Raw genomic sequence first — 21,939 nt, forward strand, 5'->3', positions numbered from 1 at the left:
AATCCTTTGTAAGTTGCTTCATTTGCAAATATTTTCTCCCATTCTGAGGGTTGTCTTTTGGTCTTGTTTATGGTTTCCTTTGCTGTGCAAAAGCTTTTAAGTTTCATTAGGTGCCATTTGTTTATTTTTGTTGTTATTTCCATTTCTCTAGGAGGTGGGTCAAAAAGGATCTTGCTGTGATGTATGTCATAGAGTGTTCTGCCTATGTTTTCCTCTAAGAGTTTTATAGTGTTTGGCCTTACATTTAGGTCTTTAATCCATTTTGAGTTTATTTTTGTGTATGGTGTTAGGGAGTGTTCTAATTTCATTCTTTTACATGTAGCTGTCCAGTTTTCCCAGCACCACTTACTGAAGAGGCTGTCTTTTCTCCATTGTATATTCTTGCCTCCTTTATCAAAGATAAGGTGACCATATGTGTGTGGGTTTATCTCTGGGCTTTCTATACTGTTCCATTGATCTATATTTCTGTTTTTGTGCCAGTACCAAACTGTCCTGATTACTGTAGCTTTGTAGTATAGTCTGAAGCCAGGGAGCCTGATTCCTCCAGTGCCGTTTTTCTTTCTCAGGATTGCTTTGGCTATTTGGGGTCTTTTGTGTTTTTGTACAAATTGTGAAATTTTTTGTTCTAGTTCTGTGAAAAATGCCATTGGTAGTTTGATAGGGATTGCACTTAATCTGTAGATTGCTTTGGGTAGTATAGTCATTTTCGCAATGTTGATTCTTCCAATCCAAGAACATGGTATATCTCTTCATCTGTTTGTATCACATCTTTAATTTCTTTCATCAGTGTCTTATAGTTTTCTGCATACAGGTCTTCTGTCTCCTTAGGTAAAACATTCCTAGGTATTTTATTCTTTTTTGTTGCAATGGTAAATAGGAGTGTTTCCTTAATTTCTCTTTCAGATTTTTCATCATTAGTGTATAGGAATGCAAGAGATTTCTGTGCATTAATTTTATATCCTGCCAGTTTACCACATTCATTGATTAGCTCTAGTAGTTTTCTGGTAGCATCTTTGGGATTCTCTATGTGTAGTATCATGTCATCAGCAAACACTGACACTTTTACTTCTTCTTTTCTGATTTGTATTCCTTTTATTTCTTTTTCTTCTCTGATTGCTGTGGCTAACACTTCCAAAACTATGTTGAATACTAGTGGTGAGAGTGGGCAACCTTGTCTTTTTCCTGATCTTAGTGGAAATGGTTTCAGTTTTTCACCATTGAGAACAATGTTGGCAGTGGGTTTGTCATATATGACCTTTATTATGTTGAGGTAATTTCCCTCTGTGCCTACTTTCTGGAGAGTTTTTATCATAAATGGTGTTGAATTTTGTCGGAAGCTTTTTCTGCATCTATTGAGATGATCATATGGTTTTTCTCCTTCAACTTGTTAATATGGTTTATCACATTGATTGATTTGCATATATTGAAGAATTCTTGCATTCCTGGGATAAAGCCCACTTGATCATGGTGTATGATCCTTTTAATGTGCTGTTGGATTCTGTTTGCTAGCATTTTGTTGAGGATTTTTTTTTTTTCTTTTTGGTTGAGGATTTTTGCATCTATGTTCATCAGTGATATTGGTCTGTAGTTTTCTTTTTTTTGTGACATCTTTGGTTTTGGTATCAGGGTGATGGTGGCCTTGTAGAATGAGTTTGGGAGTGTTCCTCCCTCTGCTATATTTTGGAAGAGTTTGAGAAGGATAGGTGTTAGCTCTTCTCTAAATGTTTGATAGAATTCACCTATGAAGCCATCTGGTCCTGGGCTTTTGTTTGTTGGAAGATTTTTAATCACAGTTTCAGTTTCAGTGCTTGTGATTGGTCTGTTTATATTTTCTATTTCTTTCTGGTTCAGTTTCAGGAGGTTGTGCTTTTCTAAGAATTTGTCCATTTCTTCCATGTTGTCCATTTTATTGGCATATAGTTGCTTGTAGTAATCTCTCATGATCCTTTGTATTTCTCTAGTGTCAGCTGTTACTTCTCCTTTTTCATTTCTAATTCTATTGATTTGAGTCTCCTCCCTTTTTTCCTTGATGAGTCTGGCTAGTGGTTTATCAATTTTGTTCATCTTCTCAAAGAACCAGCTTTTAGTTTTATTGATCTTAGCTATTGTTTCCTTCATTTCTTTTTCATTTATTTCTGATCTGATTTTTATGATATCTTTTCTTCTGCTAACTTTGAGGGTTTTTTGTTCTTCTTTCTCTGATTGCTTTAGGTGAAGGCTTAGGTTGTTTATTTGAGATGTTTCTTGTTTCTTGAGGTAGGATTGTATTGCTATAAACTTCCCTCTTAGAAGTGCTTTTGCTGCATCCCATAGGTTTTGGGTCATTGTGTTTTCATTGTCATTTGTTTCTAGGTATTTTTTTATTTCCTCTTTGATTTCTTCAGTGATCTTTTGGTTATTTAGTAGTGTATTGTTTAGCCTCCATGTGTTTGTATTTTTCACAGATTTTTTCCTGTAATTGATATCTAGTCTCATAGCGTTGTGGTCGGAAAAGATACTTGATATGTTTTCAATTTTCTTAAATTTACCAAGGCTTGATTTGTGACCTAAGATGTGATCTATCCTGGAGAATGTTCCATGAGCACTTGAGAAGAAAGTGTATTCTGTTGTTGGGATGGAATGTCCTATAAATATCAATTAAGTCCATCTTGTTTAATGTATCATTTAAAGCTTGTGCTTCCTTATTTATTTTCATTTTGGATGATCTGTCCATTGGTGAAAGTGGGGTGTTAAAGTCCCCTACTATGATTGTGTTACTGTCGATTTCCCCTTTTATGGCTGTTAGCATTTGCCTTATGTATTGAGGTGCTCCTGTGTTGGGTGCATAAATATTTACAATTGTTATATCTTCGTCTTGGATTGATCCCTTGATCATTATGTAGTGTCCTTCTTTGTCTCATGTAATAGTCTTTATTTTAAAGTCTGTTTTGTCGGATATGAGAATTGCTACTCCAGCTTTCTTTTGATTTCCATTTGCATGGAATATCTTTTTCCATCCCCTCATTTTTAGTCTGTATGTGTACCTAGGTCTGAAATGGGTCTCTTGTAGATAACATATATACAGGTCTTGCTTTTGTATCCATTCAGCCAGTGTGTCTTTTGGTTGTAGCATTTAATCCATTTACATTTAAGGTAGTTATCGATATGTGTGTTCCTATTACCATTTTCTTAATTGTTTTGGGTTTGTTATTGTAGGTCTTTTCCTTCTCTTGTGTTTCCTGCCTAGAGAAGTTCCTTTAGCATTTGTTGTAAGCTGGTTTGGTGGTGCTGAATTCTCTTAGCCTTTGCTTGTCTGTGAAAGTTTTAATTTCTCCGTTGAATCTGAATGAGATCCTTTCTGGGTAGAGTAATCTTGGTTGTAGGTTTTTCTCTTTCATCACTTTAAATATGTCCTGCCGCTCCCTTGTGGCTTGCAGAGTTTCTGCTGAAATATCAGCTGTTAACTTTATGGGGATTTCCCTTGTATGTTATTTGTTGCTTTTCCCTTGCTGCTTTTAATATTTTTCTTTGTATCTAATTTTTTTAAATTAATTTACATTATTTTATTTATTTATTTTTGGCTGTGTTTGGTCTTTGTTGCTGCGCGCAGGCTTTCTCTAGTTGTGGTGTGCAGGGGCTACTCTTCGTCACAGTGCACAGGCTTCTTATTACGGTGGCTTCTCTTGTTGCAGAGCACAGGCTCTAGGCGCGTGGGCTTCAGTAGTTGCAGTAGCTGTGGCGCATGGGCTTAGTTGCTCCGTGGCATGTGGGATCTTCCCAGACCAGGGCTCAAACCCTACAGTGGCAGGTGGATTCTTAACCACTGCACCACCAGGGAAGTCCCTGTATTTAATATTTGATAGTTTGATTTATATGTGTCTTGGCATGTTCCTCCTTGGATTTATCCTATATGGGACTGTCTGTGCTTCCTGGACTTGATTGACTATTTCCTTTCCCATATTAGGGAAGTTTTCAACTATCATCTCTTCAAATATTTTCTCCGTCCCTTTTTTTTTTTTACTCTTCTTCTTCTGGGACCCCTAAAATTCAAATGTTGATGTGTTTAATGTTGTCCCAGAGGTCTCTGAGACTGTCCTCAATTTTTTTCATCCTTTTTTCTTTATTCTGCTCTGCGGTAGTTATTTCCACTATTTTATCTTCCAGGTCACTTATCTGTTCTTCTACCTCAGTTATTCTGCTATTGTTTCCTTCTAGAGAATTTTTAATTTCATTTATTGTGTTGTTCATCATTGTTTGTTTGCTCTTTAGTTCTTCTAGGTCCTTGTTAAATGTTTCTTGTATTTTCTCCGTTCTATTTCCAAGATTTTGGATCATCTTTACTATTATTCCTCTGAATTCTTTTTCAGGTAGACTGCCTATTTCTTCTTCATTTGTTAGGTCTGGTGGGTTTTTACCTTGCTCCTTCATCTGCTGTGTATTTTTCTGTCTTCTCAATTTTCTTAACTTGCTGTGTTTGGGATCTCCTTTTTTCAGGCTTCAGGTTCGTAGTTCCCGTTGCTTTTGGTGTCTGCCCCCAGTGGGTAAGGTTGGTTCAGTGCATTGCGTAGGCTTCTGGTGGAAGGGACTGGTGCCTGTGTTCTAGTGGATGAGGCTGGATCTTGTCTTTATGATGGGCAGGACCGCGTCCGGTGGTGTGTTTTGGGGTGTCTGTGGTCTTATTATGATTTTAGGCAGCCTCTCTGCTAATGGGTGGGGTTGTGTCCCTGTCTTGCTAGTTGCTTGGCATAGGGTGTCCAGCACTTAAGCTTGCTGGTCGTTGAGTGGAGCTGGGTCTTAGCTTGAGATGGAGATCTCTGAGAGAGCTTTCGTCAGTTGACATTACATGGAGCCAGGAGGTCTCTAGTGGACCAATGTCCCGAATCCGGCTCTGCCACTTCAGAGGATCAGCCCTGACACCCAGCTGGAGCACCAAGACCCTGTCAGCCACATGGCTCAGAAGAAAAGGGAGAAAAAAAAGAAAGAAAAAGAAAAGAAAGTTATTAAAATAAAAAAAATATTATTAAAAATAAAAAAGTAATAAATAAAAGAAAGAAGAGAGCAACCAAACCAAAAAACAAATCCACCAATGATAACAAGCACTAAAAACTATACTAAAAACAACAACAAAACGGACAGATAGAACCCTAGGACGAATGGTAAAAGCAAAGCTTTTGGGAAATCTGAGGTCTTCTGCCAGCATTCAGTAGGTGTTCTATAGGAGCTGTTTCACATGTAGATGTATTTTTGATGTATTTGTGGGGAGGAAGGTGATCTCCACATCTTACTCCTCTGCCATCTTGACGCCACGGCTGTTATTTTTGACAGAAGAGCATTCAAAGGCTTTGCTGATAAATAGTGCTTGTAGTAGTACAACTGAAACAGCAGAAATGCAGAACTTGTCAACATTAAAAGTGCCAAAATCACGTTCTTATTGATCCTACTCATTAGTCTGCAGTGCTCACTTGGTTGTCTTTTGAAAGTAACCCAGCTGGTTTCATCTTTTTTGGTAAGAACATAATCTTGTTTTCTGTGAACAAAAAGATGTTTCTCAGCCAACAGCAGCAGCAACGAGGAATTAAGTCTTATTATCAAAAGACAGAGGCATAAATATCGGACAGGTGAAAAACCACAGCTATGCAGTACAGTCATTGCCAAAGCATAACTGGGATGCTGGGATGCCCGCAAGCCAGCAGTAGGAAGAAGGTTCCCTGTCTGTGCCCCGGGATCCCCTGGGAGCTCTGTAACTGCTCAGATGCCTGGGCCCCATTCCTGGAGAATCTGAATGGGCAGTTCTGGGCCCAGACCCAGGAATCTGTCTTGTTAATAGGCTCCATGGTGATTCTGATGATCAGCCTTGTTTGGGGACCCAGGCTGGGGCTAGACACTCCCCAGAAGGATGTCACTGCCTCCCGTGCCCCCCACGTGGTCAGGACTTCCACAACCCAGCCCCCCCCCATACAAACCAGCAAACAGCACGAGGCTCCAGAGCCCCAGTGCCCGCTCTGACCCAACGCCCTACTACTATTTGGTGCAGTTAGCAGGCTTCCTGTGTCCATTTCCTCACCTGTAAAGTAGGCGTGGTCCTGGTGGCTGCACCAGCTCTCAGGGTCAGGCCCCACGTGTGTGTGTGAGTGCATGTTGTGTGGGTGTGCAAGTGGGCTGGGGACCTCAGTGTCTTCATGATGATGGGGCAGGGCTGCTGTGAGAATTGATGAGATAATAGAACTAAAGCCCTGAGTTGGGAATTCCCTGGCAGTCCAGTGGTTAGGACTCTGAGCTTCCCTTGCAGGGGACCCAGGTTCCATCCGTGGTCAGGGAACTAAGATCCTGCAAGGTATGGGGTGTGGCCCAAAAAAAAAAGTCCTGAGAACAGAGCCCAGGACAGAGTGAGCCTTTTATATATATATATATATATATATATATATATATATATATTTATTTATTTATTTATTTTTGGCTGCATTGGGTCTTTGTTGCTGCATGCGGACTTTCTTCTAGTTGCAACGAATGGGGGCTACTCTTCGTTGCGGTGCGCAGGCTTCTCATTGCCGTGGCTTCTCTTGTTGCGGAGCACGGGCTCTAGGTGCGCGGGCTTCAGTAGTTGTGGCACGTGGGCTCAGTAATTGTGGCTCGTAGGCTCTAGAGCTCAGGCTCAGTAGTTGTGGCGCACGGGCTTAGTTGCTCCGTGGCATGTGGGATCTTCCCGGACTGGGGCTCAAACCCGTGTCCCCTGCATTAGCAGGCGGATTCTTAACCACGGCACCACCAGGGAAGTCCCGAGAGTGACTCTTAAGTAGTATCATCTCCCTGAGGTGAGATGAGGACCTCCAGGAACTGGCATGAGGACAGCGCCCCATGCCGGCCTGGAGAGGGCTGTCTCAGAACTAAGGAGAAGCTTCTCCCTCAGGCCTCCTTGGTTCCCACCAGGAGGACCAATAGAGGCAGAGTGGCCAAGGCTGGAGTGTCAGGGCCTAGCCTGTCCTGTGTCTACAGGGGACCTGGGCTTCATGGTGGAGGGGCCTGCGCCCCTCTGTCGGCTCAAACTGATGAGGCCCGGGTCCTTCTCCCAGCCGAGGGGTGGGCAGACCTGGAGTCTTGGGTCCTTCATGTTCCACACAGCCTCCAGGGAGCTGCCTCTGGATGTCTGGGGAGGGGGCTGGGAAGGGAGTCAGGGGAGTGGAGGGTCCGAGTGTGTGCTGTAGATGTGCCCACGTGAGCATGAATGTGGTGCCGCTTGCGTAAATCAAGGTACATGGACGTGTGTGTGGAGTTGTGACCCCGGGACATCATGTGACTGCAGGTGTCGGAAAGCGGGGTCTGTGTATGCGTGTGTGCGTGTGTGCGTTCCCTTGTGCCTGAGGCTATGTTATATGGGGGTGGCAGGTGCTGCCTGTGAGTCCTTGTGCCTGCAGAGCTGTGTGTGAGGGGACAGCCTGAGCCTTGTGACCGTGCGTGCAAACACACTCCCCCCGGCCCAGCCGTGGGCAGCCCCCGCACCCAGGCGCCCCCTGAGGAAGGGCAGCTGGCAGCGCACTCGCCGCCCTGGCCCTCGGGGCAGAGGCCTGGCAGCAGCCCCCGCCCACAGGAACCTCTCTTGCCCCCGCAGTGCAGCCACAATGGGACCACGTGCAATTTCCGGAACTTCAGCAGCGCCACCCAGGCAGTGACGGAGTGGTACGCCCTGCAGGCCACCAACATCTTCGCACAGGTTCCAAACCAGGAGCTGGTGGCCATGGGCTACTCCGCCGAGCAGCTGATCCTGGCCTGCCTCTTCGGGGCGGAGGCCTGCACCTACAGGTAGGAGCCGCCGGGCCCCCTGCGGCCAGGGTCCACATCCCGGTCCACACCCCTGCTTGGCCACTCAGCCCGCACCACAGTTTTCTGTGCCCAGGTGTCTTTGGTTTTCTGGGGGCAGAGCCTGAGACAGGGATGCGCTGAAGGCCCCATCACGTACTGAGGGAATCGCTTTAGGGAAAGTCTGCAGGAAAGAGGACTGAGCTAAGGGAGGCTGTGGCCACAGGTGACGTCTAGGCCTGACCTGATCCACGGGGAGCGTAAACCGCACCACAGAGTTGACCTCCCTTAAGCGGAGGGCGGGGGCGGGGGCGTGGGAGCAGCCCCTTGTACGTGCCCCCATCAGTTACTCACTGGCTCTGTGCCACCCCCAGGAGGATGGGCCGGGGTCTCCTAATTTCCCAGGCAAGGTGGCGGGAGAAGGGGCGGCTGTGAGCTGTTAGCCTCCAATACCCCGCAGCTGGGGATCTGTGCAGGTACCCCAGCATCTACTGCCCTCGGTTTTCTCATCCTAAGACAGGAACAGTAACCATAGCCACTTCCTAGAGTTGCTGTGAAGAGTAAATGAAAGGGGGGACTTCCCTGGCAGTCCAGTGGTTGACACTCCGTGCTTCCATGGCAGGGGGTGCGGCGTTCGATCCCTGGTCAGGGAACTAAGATCCCACATGCTGTGTGGCCAAAAAACAAAAAAATTTTTTACCCTTCCCCCTCCCCATATCCTCAAGTCCATTCTCTAGTAGATCTGTGTCTTTAAGCTGTGACAAAGTGAGAGAGTGGCATGAACATATATACACTACCAAACGTAAAATAGATAGCTAGTGGGAAGCAGCCGTATAGCACAGGGAGATAAGCTCGGTGCTTTGTGACCACCTAGAGGGGTGGGGTAGGGAGGGTGGGAGGGAGGGAGACGCAAGAGGGAAGAGGTATGGGAACATATGTATACGTATAGCTGATTCACTTTAAAGCAGAAACTAACACACCATTGTAAAGCAATTATACTCCAAAATGTTAAAAAAATATGAAAGGAATTCATAGTGACAAAAGTACATTATGCAGATAACTTCCAAAAAAAATTTTTTTTTAGGAAAAAAAAAAAGGAAATGAAGCGGCTCATGTCAGCACTTAGGGCCCTGGAAGTCTTCACTGTAAACACCTTTTTCCCAAACAACCCCCAATGTTGAAAAGATGGCAGAATGAGGGCAGGGTCAATCCTAAAAGCCTGTGTCCTCTTACAAATAGCCCACAGATCTCCCCCTCCTTCCCCTCCCCAGCTTCTGACCATCCAGACCCTGGGCCTGAGAGCCAAGCTCTGTCCCCGAATTGGGGCAGCCGGCAGAGGGGCTGCAGGTCGGCTGGCCGGTCACGGGGGAAGGAAGGGGCTGGGTACAGACAGAGCTGCTGAAGCCCCAGCGCCCCCTCCTGGCTTCCTGGCCAGGCGTCTGGGTGAGGGGGACCACACCATCTGGGTCCCGCCCCGGGCTTCAGCCAGTCCTGTTTCCCAGAGGTGCTGGCGTCTTCCTGGCCTGGGGCTTCAAATTCCCACACTTAAGGCCTCTGGAGAATGGAGCGCTGTGCTGAGTCTGGCCGCTTTGGATGAGGGACAGGCTACCGGTTTCACCCTCCTAGGGATCGTGGCCTCAGCCCAACTCAGTCAAATCGTACACCTTCAGGGACCTCTGTTGAGAATCTGCTGACAGCCGTGGACCCTCTGCCCCCCAAAACGCACAGGCACTCGAAAGGCAGGCATTTCGTAGGCTGTGTCACGGAATCCAGGCCCACTGAGGAGGCCCACTGCACATTTGGTCCGTTGTGAGAATCAGAAAAGGCCAGTCCTACAGGTGGAAGAATTACGTGATGGCCCCCTGCTGATGGTTCACCTCCTGGCTGGTTGGTGACAGGCTGGATTCCAACCCTCTCTCTGGGCCAGGGCACTTGGTTCAGGGCACACCTGCCCAACCATTCCTGGCAGCCCTGCCTGAAGGCTGTTGGTACGCAATGGACTAGTGCTGTGCCCACAAGTTCATCTTTTACCCTCTCAGCTAAAAGAGAGAGACGCAATACTGTAATTGCAAATATATGGCCCATCTGCGCAGTCAGAATATGTCCTGAAGTGCAAGTGAGTTGGGACAGTGGGTTCAACTAGGATCCACCGGGATCTGCTGCCAGGTCCCTGGTGCCTGAAGCGTGAGCATCTCCCATCGAGCAGGATCCCAGTGCTCGAAGGCGTGCGTTCTGCGCACAGCACGGCCCCTAAACTGAGCCAGCTGTTTCCAGGCCTGATCCAGGGCCAGAGGCAACCTGGGGATGACCTGCTTGTTGCCAAGATGGCGCCCTCCAAAACGAGTCACATTTGGGTCACATGGACTGAGGGTGGTCCCCCAAAGAGAGGATGGCTGATGGGCAGGCAACACCCGGTACTGGCCACACAACTTTTGTGGTGTCGCTAGGGCTGGGGAGTAAGTCTAGTGAAGGGGTGGCTCAAGGCTGGACTCTGCAGTTAGACTATTGGGTTCAGATCCTTGCTCTGTCTTACGAGCTGTGTGGCCTTGAACAAATTTCTTAACTTTTTTTTTTTTTTAATTTATTTATTTTTGGCTGCGTTGGGTCTTCGTTGCTGCACGCAGGCTTTCTCTAGTTGCGGCGAGCGGGGGCTACTCTTCGTTGTGGTGTGCGGGCTTCTCATTGTGGTGGCTTCTCTTGTTGCGGAGCACAGGCTCCAGGCGCGCGGGCTTCAGTAGTTGTGGCACACAGGCTCAGTAGTTATGGCTCGTGGGCTCTAGAGCACAGGCTCAGTAGCTGTGGCACAGAGGCTTAGTGGCTCCATGGCGTGTGGGATCTTCCCGGACCAGGGATTGAACCCGTGTCCCCTGCATTGGCAGGGGGATTCTTAACCACTGCGCCACCAGGGAAGAAGTCCCAAATTTCTAAACCTTTATATGCCTCCAATTTCCTCCTCCGTAAAATAGATAATAACAGTGCCTACTCTACAGAGTTATTTTGAATATTCAATGAGTTAATATGCATGACAGGCTGACAGTAGTGAAGACTCAGTATTATTCTCATTAAACCCACATTTGACAAGGAACTCATTCTTCAATAATGATGCTAACGTTTATTGTGCCCTTCTGATGTGCCAAGCACTATTCTTAGCACTTTACATGTATAAAATCAATTTGACCCTGGCAACAAGCCCTCGTTTTATATGATGCAACCACTGCCCAGAGAGGTTAAGCAACATCTCTGAGGTCACACAGCTGGTGAGTGTCAGAGGTGGCAGTCTGGGCCAGGCCCACCTTGTGTCACTTCACCACCTCATCAGAAATCAAGATCATCTTTCCTCCCCACCCACCCCTCCCAAGCCTGTTTCTTCAGCACTCGGCAGTCTGAGTGGAGGGTGTGACCCAGACACTTGGCACAGAAACCCCAGTCCACCCATCTCTGCGCTTCTGCTCACTCCCACAGCCAGCTGGTTACCCACCTTCCTGAATCAGCCTCAGACTCCGTGCTGAGGACACGTGCCTCTCTCTGCCCTCACAGTGCCACGCTCCAGACACAACGGCTTCCTCACTCTGTTCTGGACTCCTTCCTCCTCTGCTCGTATGTGGCAAATGCTCAAGACGCAGCAGCTGCAGTTTTAGGAACATGTGAGCCACGTTTGGACCCTGACACCAAAGCACCCAGATTTGAATGCCAGCTCTGTGTGTTGTGGGGCACGCTACTTAGCCTCTCTGTGCCTCAATTTTCTCATCTGGAAAATGGGGATACTGAAATGACCTCATAGGGCTATCATGGGGATTAAATGAGTTAACATAGATAAAGTGCTTATGTGAAGCAATTATACTCCAATAAAGATGTTAAAAAAAAAAAAAGGAAGAGGAGACAAGAAAAACAAAAAAGTGCCTAGAAAAGTGCCGAGCATGTGTTAAGAATTATATATGAGCACTTTAAAGATAAACTTTTTATTGTGGAATAGCTTTAGATTTATAGAAAAGTTTCAGAGAGAGAGTACAGAGTTCCCTTGTACTCCTCACCCAGTTTCCCCTCTCGGTAACATCTTACATCACCATAGTAATTTATCAAAACTAAGAAACCGACATGGGCACATCATTATTAAATACACCTAACACTTTATTTGGATTTTGTCAGTTTTTCCTGGTGACCTTTTCCTGTTCAAGATTCCATCCGAGAGACCCCTGTCGGTTGCTGTCGGTTGTCACGCCTCCTTTGTCCATTCTGGCTGTGACACTTTCTCAGACTTCCTTGTTCTGGATGATTGTGACAGTTTCAGAGAACTGGTTGGGTGTCTTATAGAAAGGCTTTGATTTGGGGTTACACAGATAAGATGGATTTGGGGGAAGAAGACCACAGAGGTGAGGGGCTTCTCATCCCATGGTGTGTGGGGTACATGTTAGGCACTCGACACCACCCGTGATGTTGGCCTTCCGAGGTGCAGGTGCCGCGTGCTGGGCTTCTCCACTCTAACGTAACCCCTTTGCCCCCCCTGTGCTCTGTATCGTGGAAGCACGTCTCTAAGTTCAGTCTGTACTCTGGGGGGTGGAGGTGACGGCAGGGGGAGAGGGACTAAACTCCACTTCTCCTGGAGAGGGGAACATACACTATTCGGAATTCTTCTGTAAGGAAGATTTATGTCTTCTCCATTTGTTTATTTATTCAGTCTCTTAATTTATACCAATATGGACTCATGTATATTTGGGTTGTAATCCAATACCACACTATTATTTTCTTACTCAAAATTTTCTATCTTTGGCCACTGAGAGCCCCTTCAGTTGGCTCCTATGTCTCTTTGACGTGTTCCCATCCCTTTATTTATTTTTTAAGTACTTCCTTACTTTCTGGCACAACAAGATGCCCCAGTCCTAGAATCAGCCATTTCTCTGAGGAGCTCCAGTCCTTTTATTGGAGAATGGTATTTAGAAACCAAGATCTAGGCATCTATAAGTGCTGTTGTTGTTGTTATTATTGCTTCAGGGATTGGCCAGCTAGTTCCTGACCTCCCCCAAACCCTACTACACAGTACCACTGTTGTTATACTGCTTCCTGCTAGGATGCTCTGTTTCCCAGTCTTTTCTGGAGGCTTGCTGGTCTCTGTCTATACGCCTAGCCTCTGTTCCAGGGAAGGTTTTTGGAGGGAAGCGCCTAGCTCTGGAGCCGGAGGTAGCCAGTGCTGGGAGCAGCCTCTCCAGGTAAAGAACATTATCAACAAGCAAATAGTTGGCAAGACTGAGAGTGCAACCCGGGACAGGAGGGGATCTGGCCGTGCCCGGAGCCACCCGCTCCTGAGCTGTAGATGTCCAGGACAGCTCCTTGGGCACACCGTATCCCACACCCCTGGGGTGGGGCCTCTCCTTCCAGAACAGGGCCTGGCTGCAGCTGGCTTGCCCTGCTCCGTTCCTTCCCTGTGGCCACAGCCCTGATCCCACACAGGACAGAGACTCTGTAGTGCCTGCCCAAAGCTGTTTCTTCCCTCTGGGACTTCGCGTGTGTCGTGCCCCCTGCCTGGGCTGCCCTTTCTCCTCCCCACCCGCCAGGCTCGGCTACCTCTTACTCACCCTTGAAGTCTCAGCTCAGGCCTCACCTCCTCCACGAAACCTTCCCTGACCTACTCCCTACCCCGACGCCCACTCTTCCAGGCTTATCTCTGTTGATACTCTTACCACATACTATAATTTATCCAACAAATATTTACTGAGTGTCTACCGAGTGCCAGGCTCTGAGGATGGGGGGTGAATTTGTTCAGTATTTCAGTGTGCTTGGCTTCCAACCCTCACGTCAGTCCCTTTGGGTGGGCGCTGTGGTTACCCCAGTGTTACAGGTGGAGAAACGAGACACGGAGAGGTGAAGTAACTTCCCCCAGGCTCACCAGCTAGTAAGTGGCAGAGCCAGAATTCAAATTCGGGCAGGCTTGGCTCCCGGGCCTGAGCTCCTAGCCTTTAACTTCTTTCTCCCTGCAAACAGACAGCTGCCCTCCCTGGGATTATGGTCTAAAGCAAGAGGCAGCTGATAAGCAAGCAGTTAAAGGAGATGAGTTCAGCTTCTGCGCATGCCCGCAGGGGAATAAGCAGGTGGAAATGGTCAAGTAACTGGGAAGTGACTTTGCGTAGGGAGGTCAGGGGACGCTCAGAGAACATCCCAGGCCCAAGGAGCAGCGGGCCTTGAATTTGGAAACATCTTGGAGTGTCTCTGGAGTATAATGAACAACGCAGGGAGAAAGCCCAGTAGGGCGTTTGCATTTTATTCTGTGAGCAGCAAGGAGCTTCTGGAAGGTTCTAGTAGGGGCGTGCCGTGGGCTGATTCACAACTTGAACACTCACCCTGACCACTGTGCAGGAGGAAGACTGAGAGAGCAGGACCGGGGAGGCAGAGGCTCCAGCAGGAACTGGGGCAGGAGATGCCGGCGGCCTGGACCAGGCTGGGAGCCTTGGAGGTGGAGGGAGGCAGCTAGGCCAGAGACGCACTTTGGAAAGCGAGGATTGCCGTGACGCTGCTCCGTAGTGTCCCCCACGCTGTGAGCTTCGAGGGTAGGGCTGTCTCGCCAGCCTCAGTGTCCCCAACGCAGTGCGCTCCTCAATAAATGTTGGGTGAAGAAATGCACTTTCTTCCTGATTTCCCTTTCACCATGGAGGACACTAAAGCTCAGGGGTCGAGGAGGCAGCTCACATGTGTCAGGCAGGGTCAGCTCCCAGATTGGATTTCACTGCCTGCCCTGGACCCACCTCATTCTGCTGGCACAGACGGTGAGACAAAAGATAGAGGAAATGGTTTCCTAATCTGAACACAGGGACAAAGAGCAGCTGACCTCATGGGGTTATTTTGAGAATTAGAAATCTTCAGCACGGGCCTGGCCCCTGAAAGTCACTCAGTAAAAGTTGTGGGACAGAAAGCTTAGAAAGTACTGCATTTCAGGTGATATTTCTGCAGTATTTGATGCACTGAGCCCCATTCCTTTCTGTTTTTTAATAAAATAACAAAAACAGTATAAAAACATCCAAGGATATTTTATTTTATTATTATTATTATTTTTTGCGGTACGCGGGCCTCCCACTGTTGCGGCCTCTCCCGTTGCAGAGTACAGGCTCCGGACGCGCAGGCTCAGCGGCCATGGCTCACAGGCCCAGCCGCTCCGCGGCATGTGGGATCTTCCCAGACCGGGGCACGAACCCGCGTCCCCTGCATCAGCAGGCGAACTCTCAACCACTGTGCCACCAGGGAAGCCCAACACAAGGACATTTTAAATGCTATTTCCTATGAAGACTTGAGAACATACACATAGATAGAACAGGGTGTGATGAACTCACATGGACCTACCCACCCAGAACCAACAAGTGTGATTCACATCCTGTCCTGTGCTGTTTTTAAAGCAAATCCCAGACATCATATTCTTTCATCTATATAGTGTTCAGAATGTATCTTAAAAGAGACTTTTTTAAACAGAAGCACAATACCATTATCCTACCTGAAAAAGAGATGTACAGTGATACCTCAATACCATCAACTATCCAGTCGTGTTCACACTCGTCAATGTCATACTTTTTTGTTTACTTGTTTGAATCAGGATCCAATTAAAGTCCACAGGTTGTGACTGTAACCAAGTCTTTGTAGTTTATTTTAATCTATAGGTTACCTCCCTTACCCTCTCTCACAATTTCTTTGTTGAAGAAACTGGAGTCTGGATTTTGCATACTGACTTTTTGTAGTGTCTTTGAACTTGTTCCTCTGTCTCCAGTATTTGTTATAAACGGTAGAGACAGATGCTCGATCCTGTTCAAGGCTGGGTTTTGCTGTTTTGTTGTTTTGTTTATTGGCAAGGCCACTTCCCGGACAGCCTGTGCTCTTGCATCAGGACACACAGCATTGGTCACTACTGGTGCACATTGCCCCAAATCCCCAAAATCGGGGGTGCAAAATGATGATCCTCTAATTGTATCACTCCCTCTTCAGTTATTAGCTGGATGAAACCAGAACTCTTAACAGCTATTTTACAAGGACAAAAAAAAAGTCAGATGAAGGGGGCCATAGATTAAGGGATTTCAAAGGCATATCAACCAATCACATGTCAACGTCATTTGGATCCCAGTTTAAACAAATAAATTGTAAACCCAGAATTGACCTCTGTGAGGCAATATAAATTGAATGTTTAATAATATTAAGGAATTTTTGTTAGTTATGTTTAGCATGGTTTTTTAAGAGTTCTTGTAGAGATACACATAGAAATGTTAACAAATAAAACTATGATGTCTGAGATTTTCTTCAAAAATATGGGAGGGAGAGTGGGGGCAGGTAGAGATGAAACATGACTGGCTGTAGGGGATTTTTTTTTTTTTTTTGGCTGTGTTGGGTCTTCGTTGCTGCGTGCGGGCTTTCTCTAGTTGCGGCGAGCTGGCTTCTCATCGCGGCGGCTTCTCTTGTTGCGGAGCACGGGCTCTAGGTGCGTGGGCTTTAGTAGTTGTGGCACGTGGGCTCAGTAGTTGTGGCTCGTGGTCTCATAGAGCGCAGGCTCAGTAGTTGTGGCGCACAGGCTTAGTTGCTCTGCGGCATGTGGGCTCTTCCCAGACCAGGGCTCGAACCTGTGTCCCCTGCATTGACAGGTGGATTCTTAACCACTGCGCCACCAGGGAAGTCCCGTAGGGGATTGTTGAAGCTGGTGGTGGGCTTCATTCTCTCAACTTTTTATGTTTGAAAAGTTCCATATCAAAAAAAATTAACCAAATTATCTGCAACTACATTATACTGTCGCTTCTTCCATGAGCATCTTTATGCAAACATTTTGTGTTGTTGCTGAATTATTTCCTTAGGAGACATTCTCATGACATAAGATAGGATCCTAGATGGGGCTCTTCACACCTCGTTGTGAAGTTCTCTTTCCTGGCCTCTGCTTGCACTCCCTCCTGATTCGCAGCCCTCCATCTCCGTCTACTTTCCTCTTTACCTGAGCTGCCGAGGTTCCCCGACAAGCCCACCTGTCTGCATTCTGCCAGCTCCTTGCAGCAAACACTGCCTGGAGCCGCCCTCTCACTCTTATGATCTGTATTAGTTTCCTGTGGCTGCTGTAACACACGACCACAAACTGGGTGGTTTAAAACAACGGAAATTTATTCCTTCACAGAGGAGGCTAGAAGTGGGCAGTCCCGGTGTCAGCAGGACCAGGCTCTCTCCAGAGGCTGCAGGGGAGAATCCTTTCTTGCCCCTTCTAGCGTCTGGTGGGCCCAGGTGTTCCTTGACTTCTGTCTGTGTAACTCCAGCCTCTGCCTCCGTCTTCACATGGCCTTCTCCTCTGTATCTGTGTCTCCTCTTCTGTCTCTTTAAGGACACTCATGGTTGGATTTAGGGCCCACATGGATAAAAGAGGCTGATCTCATCTCAAGATCCTGAATTATGTCCGCAAAGACTCCTTCTCCAAATAAGATCACACTCCCAGGTCCCTGGGGTTAGGACGTGGACATCTCTTTTTGGGGGCCACCGTTTAAATGACCACATGACTTACAAGACCGTGTAGATGAGACATGAAAACATCAAATAATCTTCTTTTTCATCACTCATGGCTAAGCCAGAGAGCCTCGTCCCACCCTTCCTCACCCTTCTTTCCCAAGGGAGTCCAGGACTCTCCTCTCTGGTGGGTGCATGGGTGCAGGTAAAGGGACAGAATGACCTGTTGCTCACCTCTCCCTTCCTAAGCCTCTCTGAGCAGTAATCTACCCGAGCCCTGGGCAGGGGAGGCATCAGATGGGGTGGGGTGGGCCCTGCTCTCTAGCTGATGGTGTTTCTTTCAGGAACTTCACACGCATCTTCCACCCTGATTATGGCAACTGTTACATCTTCAACTGGGGCATGAAGGAGAAGGCCCTCCCTTCAGCCAACCCCGGAGCTGAGTTTGGTAAGTGTTGGTTTGCCCTGGCGCCAGGGCCATGAGGATTTAAATCCTATCACGTGGGGCTGAAAGACCAAATTACCATCGGCCATTGAGGGGCAGGACCGAGGGTAGAGGGAGGCCGGCACCTACTGTGTGCACGGGGGCTAGGCCAGGTGCCTTCTCAGCCGTCCCCCACCCAACGCTCGTAAATCCCTGGGGTAGTGACTGGTGTGCTCATTTTGCTGATGAGGAAAGCGAGGTAGCAGTAAGCTTAGTGGTCAAGAGCACAGGCTTCTGTGACTGGGTGGAATCCCAGCTCCACCATTTATCCCCGGGTGAGGCTGAGCTGAGACTTAACTTCTCGAAGCCCTTGTTTCCCCATATCGAACAGAGCAGGGCATATATGTAGTATAGAACTCATCGAATCATCCTGGCCTAAGGCAGGTAGACCTCTGAGCACAGAGCAAGCAGCCTTGTCTCTAAGCCTGGCAAGTAGCAAATGCTCGATAAATGCAGATATTCTGAGAAGTTGTACATAATTTGCCCACGCTCACATAGTCACCCTGGGGCAGAACCCTTCCTCTCAGCCTTGTTTCTGTGCAGTTCTTGAGAGACAGAGAGCAGGTGAAGTAGTGAACAGAAGGGAGGAAGAGGAAGCGGTTGACAGCAGAGGCTGCTCATTTGGGGAGAAAGGCTGGCGGACTCGGCACGTGCACCAGGCCCTGGGGAGCAAATCCTTCCTCCCCGCTCAGGTTGTGCCCTCCCCAGCCATCAGAGGGCAGGTGTCATTCAGCAACTGTCAGGGCTGCTGGTCAATAGGGGTGTGGGTGGGCTGCCCACCCTTCACCACCCCTGTGCCCCTGACATTGGGTATCACAGAGGTGCTGGTCGACTCAAGTCTATACGAGAAGATGATTAAGATCAAGGAGCCTGGCTGCCTGTTTAGAAGCCCAGCAACCCTCCACTTCCTCACTGAGTGACCTATGACAACATCCCTTCTCCTCTATGAGCCTCAGCTTCCTCATCTGTAAAATGGGGACGATAATTATACCTAACTCATATGCCCCTTGAAAGCACCAGTGGGATCATGTAAATAAAGCCCTTAGCCCAGCACTCAGCATGTAGCAAGTGCTCAGTAAACGCTAGCCTTCTTGTCCTAACCACCTAGCCCGGTCCCATGGTGCATAAAATGATGGGTCTGGTCTCTACCTTCAAGAAGGGAACAGTGGAGTGGGGCAGGAAGACAGATAATAAAAGAAGAATCTCAAGAGTGAGAGAGGTACTTGGAAGGAAAGTTCCAGGGCTAGGAGAGCATATCGCAGAGATCCTGAGACCCAGTCTAGGTAGTCAGGGAAGGCTTCTGAAGGAAGTGACACTTGGGCTGAGATCTGAAGGAAGAGCAAGAGTTTCTAGGTGAAAGGTGAGGCTGGAGACAGCATTCCAGAGAGAAGGGAGAGCGTTACGAAGTCCTAGCAGCAGGAAGCAGCACGGCAGCAAAGGGAAGTGAGTGGAGAGCGTGAGGACCTGTGTGATTGGAGGTAGGACCGCCTGTGCTGTGGCCCTAGGTCTACCTGCCCTGTGGAAGAGAGATCATGGCGGGTGGTATAGGGGGCAAAAGGAGCCCAGAGAGGAGACCATGGTGGCTTGGACTCGAATGGGGGCCTTAGAGAAAGCAAGAAGTCTGGATTTTCGTAAAGTGGAGCCAGCTTCCTGCACAGACCCTTGGCTGGAGGGGACTTGGACCAGTGGGTGGTGGGTGTCCCTTCAGCCTTGGGGAGCGAGCTCAGGCAGCCCTCGGCCCCATCTTCCCCTCAGGCCTGAAGTTGATCCTGGACGTGGGCCAGGAAGACTACGTGCCCTTCCTCACGTCCACAGCCGGTGCCCGGCTGATGCTTCACGAGCAGATGTCGTACCCCTTCATCAAAGAAGAGGGCATCTTCGCCATGTCGGGGATGGAGACTTCCATCGGGGTGCTGGTGGTATGGCTGCAGCCCAAGGGCACCCCACCTGCCCAGCGCCCACCTCCCAGGGCCTGAGAGCCAGAGATCCGGGCCTCCCCAAGCCCTGGATCTCCTCACCATCCACTCCTGCCTCGCCTTCTGGCTGGAACCACACCGGGCGGCCACGCTCTGGGGGAAGATGGGTGCCCCCCAAGCACTGGCGCCTGCTGGGACATCAGCCCTCTATCCCCTCTCAGCATCCCCTAGACCTGCATGCTAGATGGGAGGGAGGAACAGAGGGGGCTTCCTAGGGGTGACTAGGGGCCCCCCCACAAACAACCTCTCACACAGGACAAGCTGGAGCGCAAGGGCGAGCCTTACAGCCAGTGCACCGTGAACGGCTCTGACGTCCCCATCCGAAACCTCTACAGCGACTACAACACGACCTACTCCATCCAGGTGGGAAGATGGTGCAGCCTCATGACGCTGGGGCCCCATCCACGTCTACCTAGCCTGAGGCCTGAGGTCTCTGGGAAAGCTAATCCCAGCAGGGCTGACTCTGCTGGATCTTTGGGACCACAGGGTGCCCTGTCCTGGTTCCCACCGGGGCCCAGGGCTGGCCGCTTCTCCACCCTGCTTTGTAGGTGTGCCCTTGGGGTCTCGCTCTGGGGTCTCCCAAGAAGAAGCCTTGTGTATGTTAAGGGTTTACGTGAATTACATCATCATTTAATCCTTTCAATACCCCTACGGGCAATAATATACTAACAATAATTACTAATTATTGTTAACGTATTATGCTATTAATAGCATTTATTATATATGCCATTTATTATAAGTATTAATATACTAATAACAGCAGGCTTATTGTGTGCTAGGCAGGCACTGTTCCACGTGCTTCACGTATATACATTAAATCATTTAACCCTCACAACAACCCTAAGATGTAGATACTATTATTAGGAATGAAGAAATTGGGGTTTACATACCCCAGTCCAAATGCCTCATTGATGTACCTGAGAAGTCCCTCTTTGTATCTGGCCTCAATCCCCCTTGCTGCAGCTGGGGGCTTCCCCCTTATGCTGATCTCCAAGGTCAGCCCAGGAGGCCTGGCCTCAGACCTGGCCCCAGTGGAGAAGGACACACTGAGTCTTTGCAAAAGTGACCACTTGCTGACACTTTTTCTCGCAGCCCAGTCTTCCTTGGTGGATAAGGAAACTGAGGCATAACAAGGGCCATGGCAGAGCGGTGCCTGGCTCCGTGTCTGAGAGCCCCAAGCAAGGTGTGGTCTTCCCGTTTGCCTTAGTCAGGGGACTCTACTCTCCCCCATGCCCGCCTGCCCGCCCACTCCATCCAGCTGACCCCAGGCACCCCACACTCTGACGCTCCTGCCTGCGATGGAGAGCTCAGGGAACCTTCCAAGCCTCTGGAGGGAGGACAGATGGACAGACAAGACAGCACAGGGAGGTGGGGAGCATGGAGGGGGAGGCCAGAGGCATCAGGCCCCAGCCCTGGAGGCCTCATTCTAGAAAAACCTCAGTTCTTGCTTCGTCCAGTCCAGTGCAGTCACCACTCTGGCCGGAGACCTTGGCAGAGCCCCAGGCCCTGGTCTGGTGCTCGGCCCGCCCAGGCCCCGCCCTAGCCCAGCCTCAGCTGGACCCTGGAGAGGACTCCCTCCTTCCAGGTGAGACAGTGGGGTCTGGGCGAGTGGGAGACACTTGGCCAAGTCAGGGCTCCCTTCTGACGCCACTGCCCCTGACCTCGCCCCAGACCCGCTCCTCCCGGCTGTGCCATTTCATCTGCCACCTCCCCCCGGCCACTTCCTCCCGCAGGGAGCCCCCAGGTTTGCCAGGGAGGACAGAGGAGAGGATGGGTTGGCCTGAGGAGCAGCAGGCAGGAGAGCGGAAGAGAAGCTGTGGGCTCCTTGGCCGGGGTGGGAGCAGGGGGTCCTCCAGAGGCAGCGCTTGGGAACCTGGGCAGCAAGAGACGTGAGGAATGGCTGCTTCCGTTCGCTGAGCGCCCCATGGCAAGCCGAGCTCCCGGCCTGAGCCGACGGGAGCGACAGGAGTAAACTGAGGCTCAGAGGCTAAGGGCTGGCCCCGGGACACATAGCTCGTCTCTGAGTGGAATGACCTGAAAACCCAGTATGAGTAGATTCATCTCAACCAGCCCGGGGCTGGGGCAGGGGGAGGGGAGGGCTGAGTCCACTCTCCCCCTCCCCCATCCCCAAACAGGGGACATTCTGTACAAGGTCACTTCCTCTTCCATCCACTCTGAGCAATCACAGCACACTTCTCGCCTTCCCTGAGTGTTTCTCTCCAGGAAGAAGGAGCACAGGGCAAGCCTGCCTGTCTTCCCTTC

The 21,939-nt window shown here is 49.1% G+C and overlaps 1 protein-coding gene across 3 annotated transcripts in view; it reads left to right on the top strand.

The window, feature by feature from the left end:
• The window catches only part of SCNN1B (sodium channel epithelial 1 subunit beta), a gene marked incomplete at its 3' end in the record, with an annotated part of 77,091 nt that overhangs the window by 50,653 nt on the left and 4,499 nt on the right, over positions 1-21,939 (top strand). For all 3 annotated transcript variants that reach the window (XR_013831513.1, XM_079944229.1, XM_079944228.1), the window contains exons 4-7: positions 7,586-7,776; positions 17,562-17,665; positions 19,457-19,620; positions 19,933-20,040. Coding sequence is in view for 2 of the 3 variants with exons in the window: in XM_079944229.1 (XP_079800355.1) it covers positions 7,586-7,776; positions 17,562-17,665; positions 19,457-19,620; positions 19,933-20,040 (567 nt within the window). The remainder of the gene's footprint in view (positions 1-7,585; positions 7,777-17,561; positions 17,666-19,456; positions 19,621-19,932; positions 20,041-21,939) is intronic.

Source organism: Stenella coeruleoalba (genome assembly GCF_951394435.1).
Source record: "Stenella coeruleoalba genome assembly, chromosome: 15".
NCBI lineage: Eukaryota > Metazoa > Chordata > Mammalia > Artiodactyla > Delphinidae > Stenella > Stenella coeruleoalba.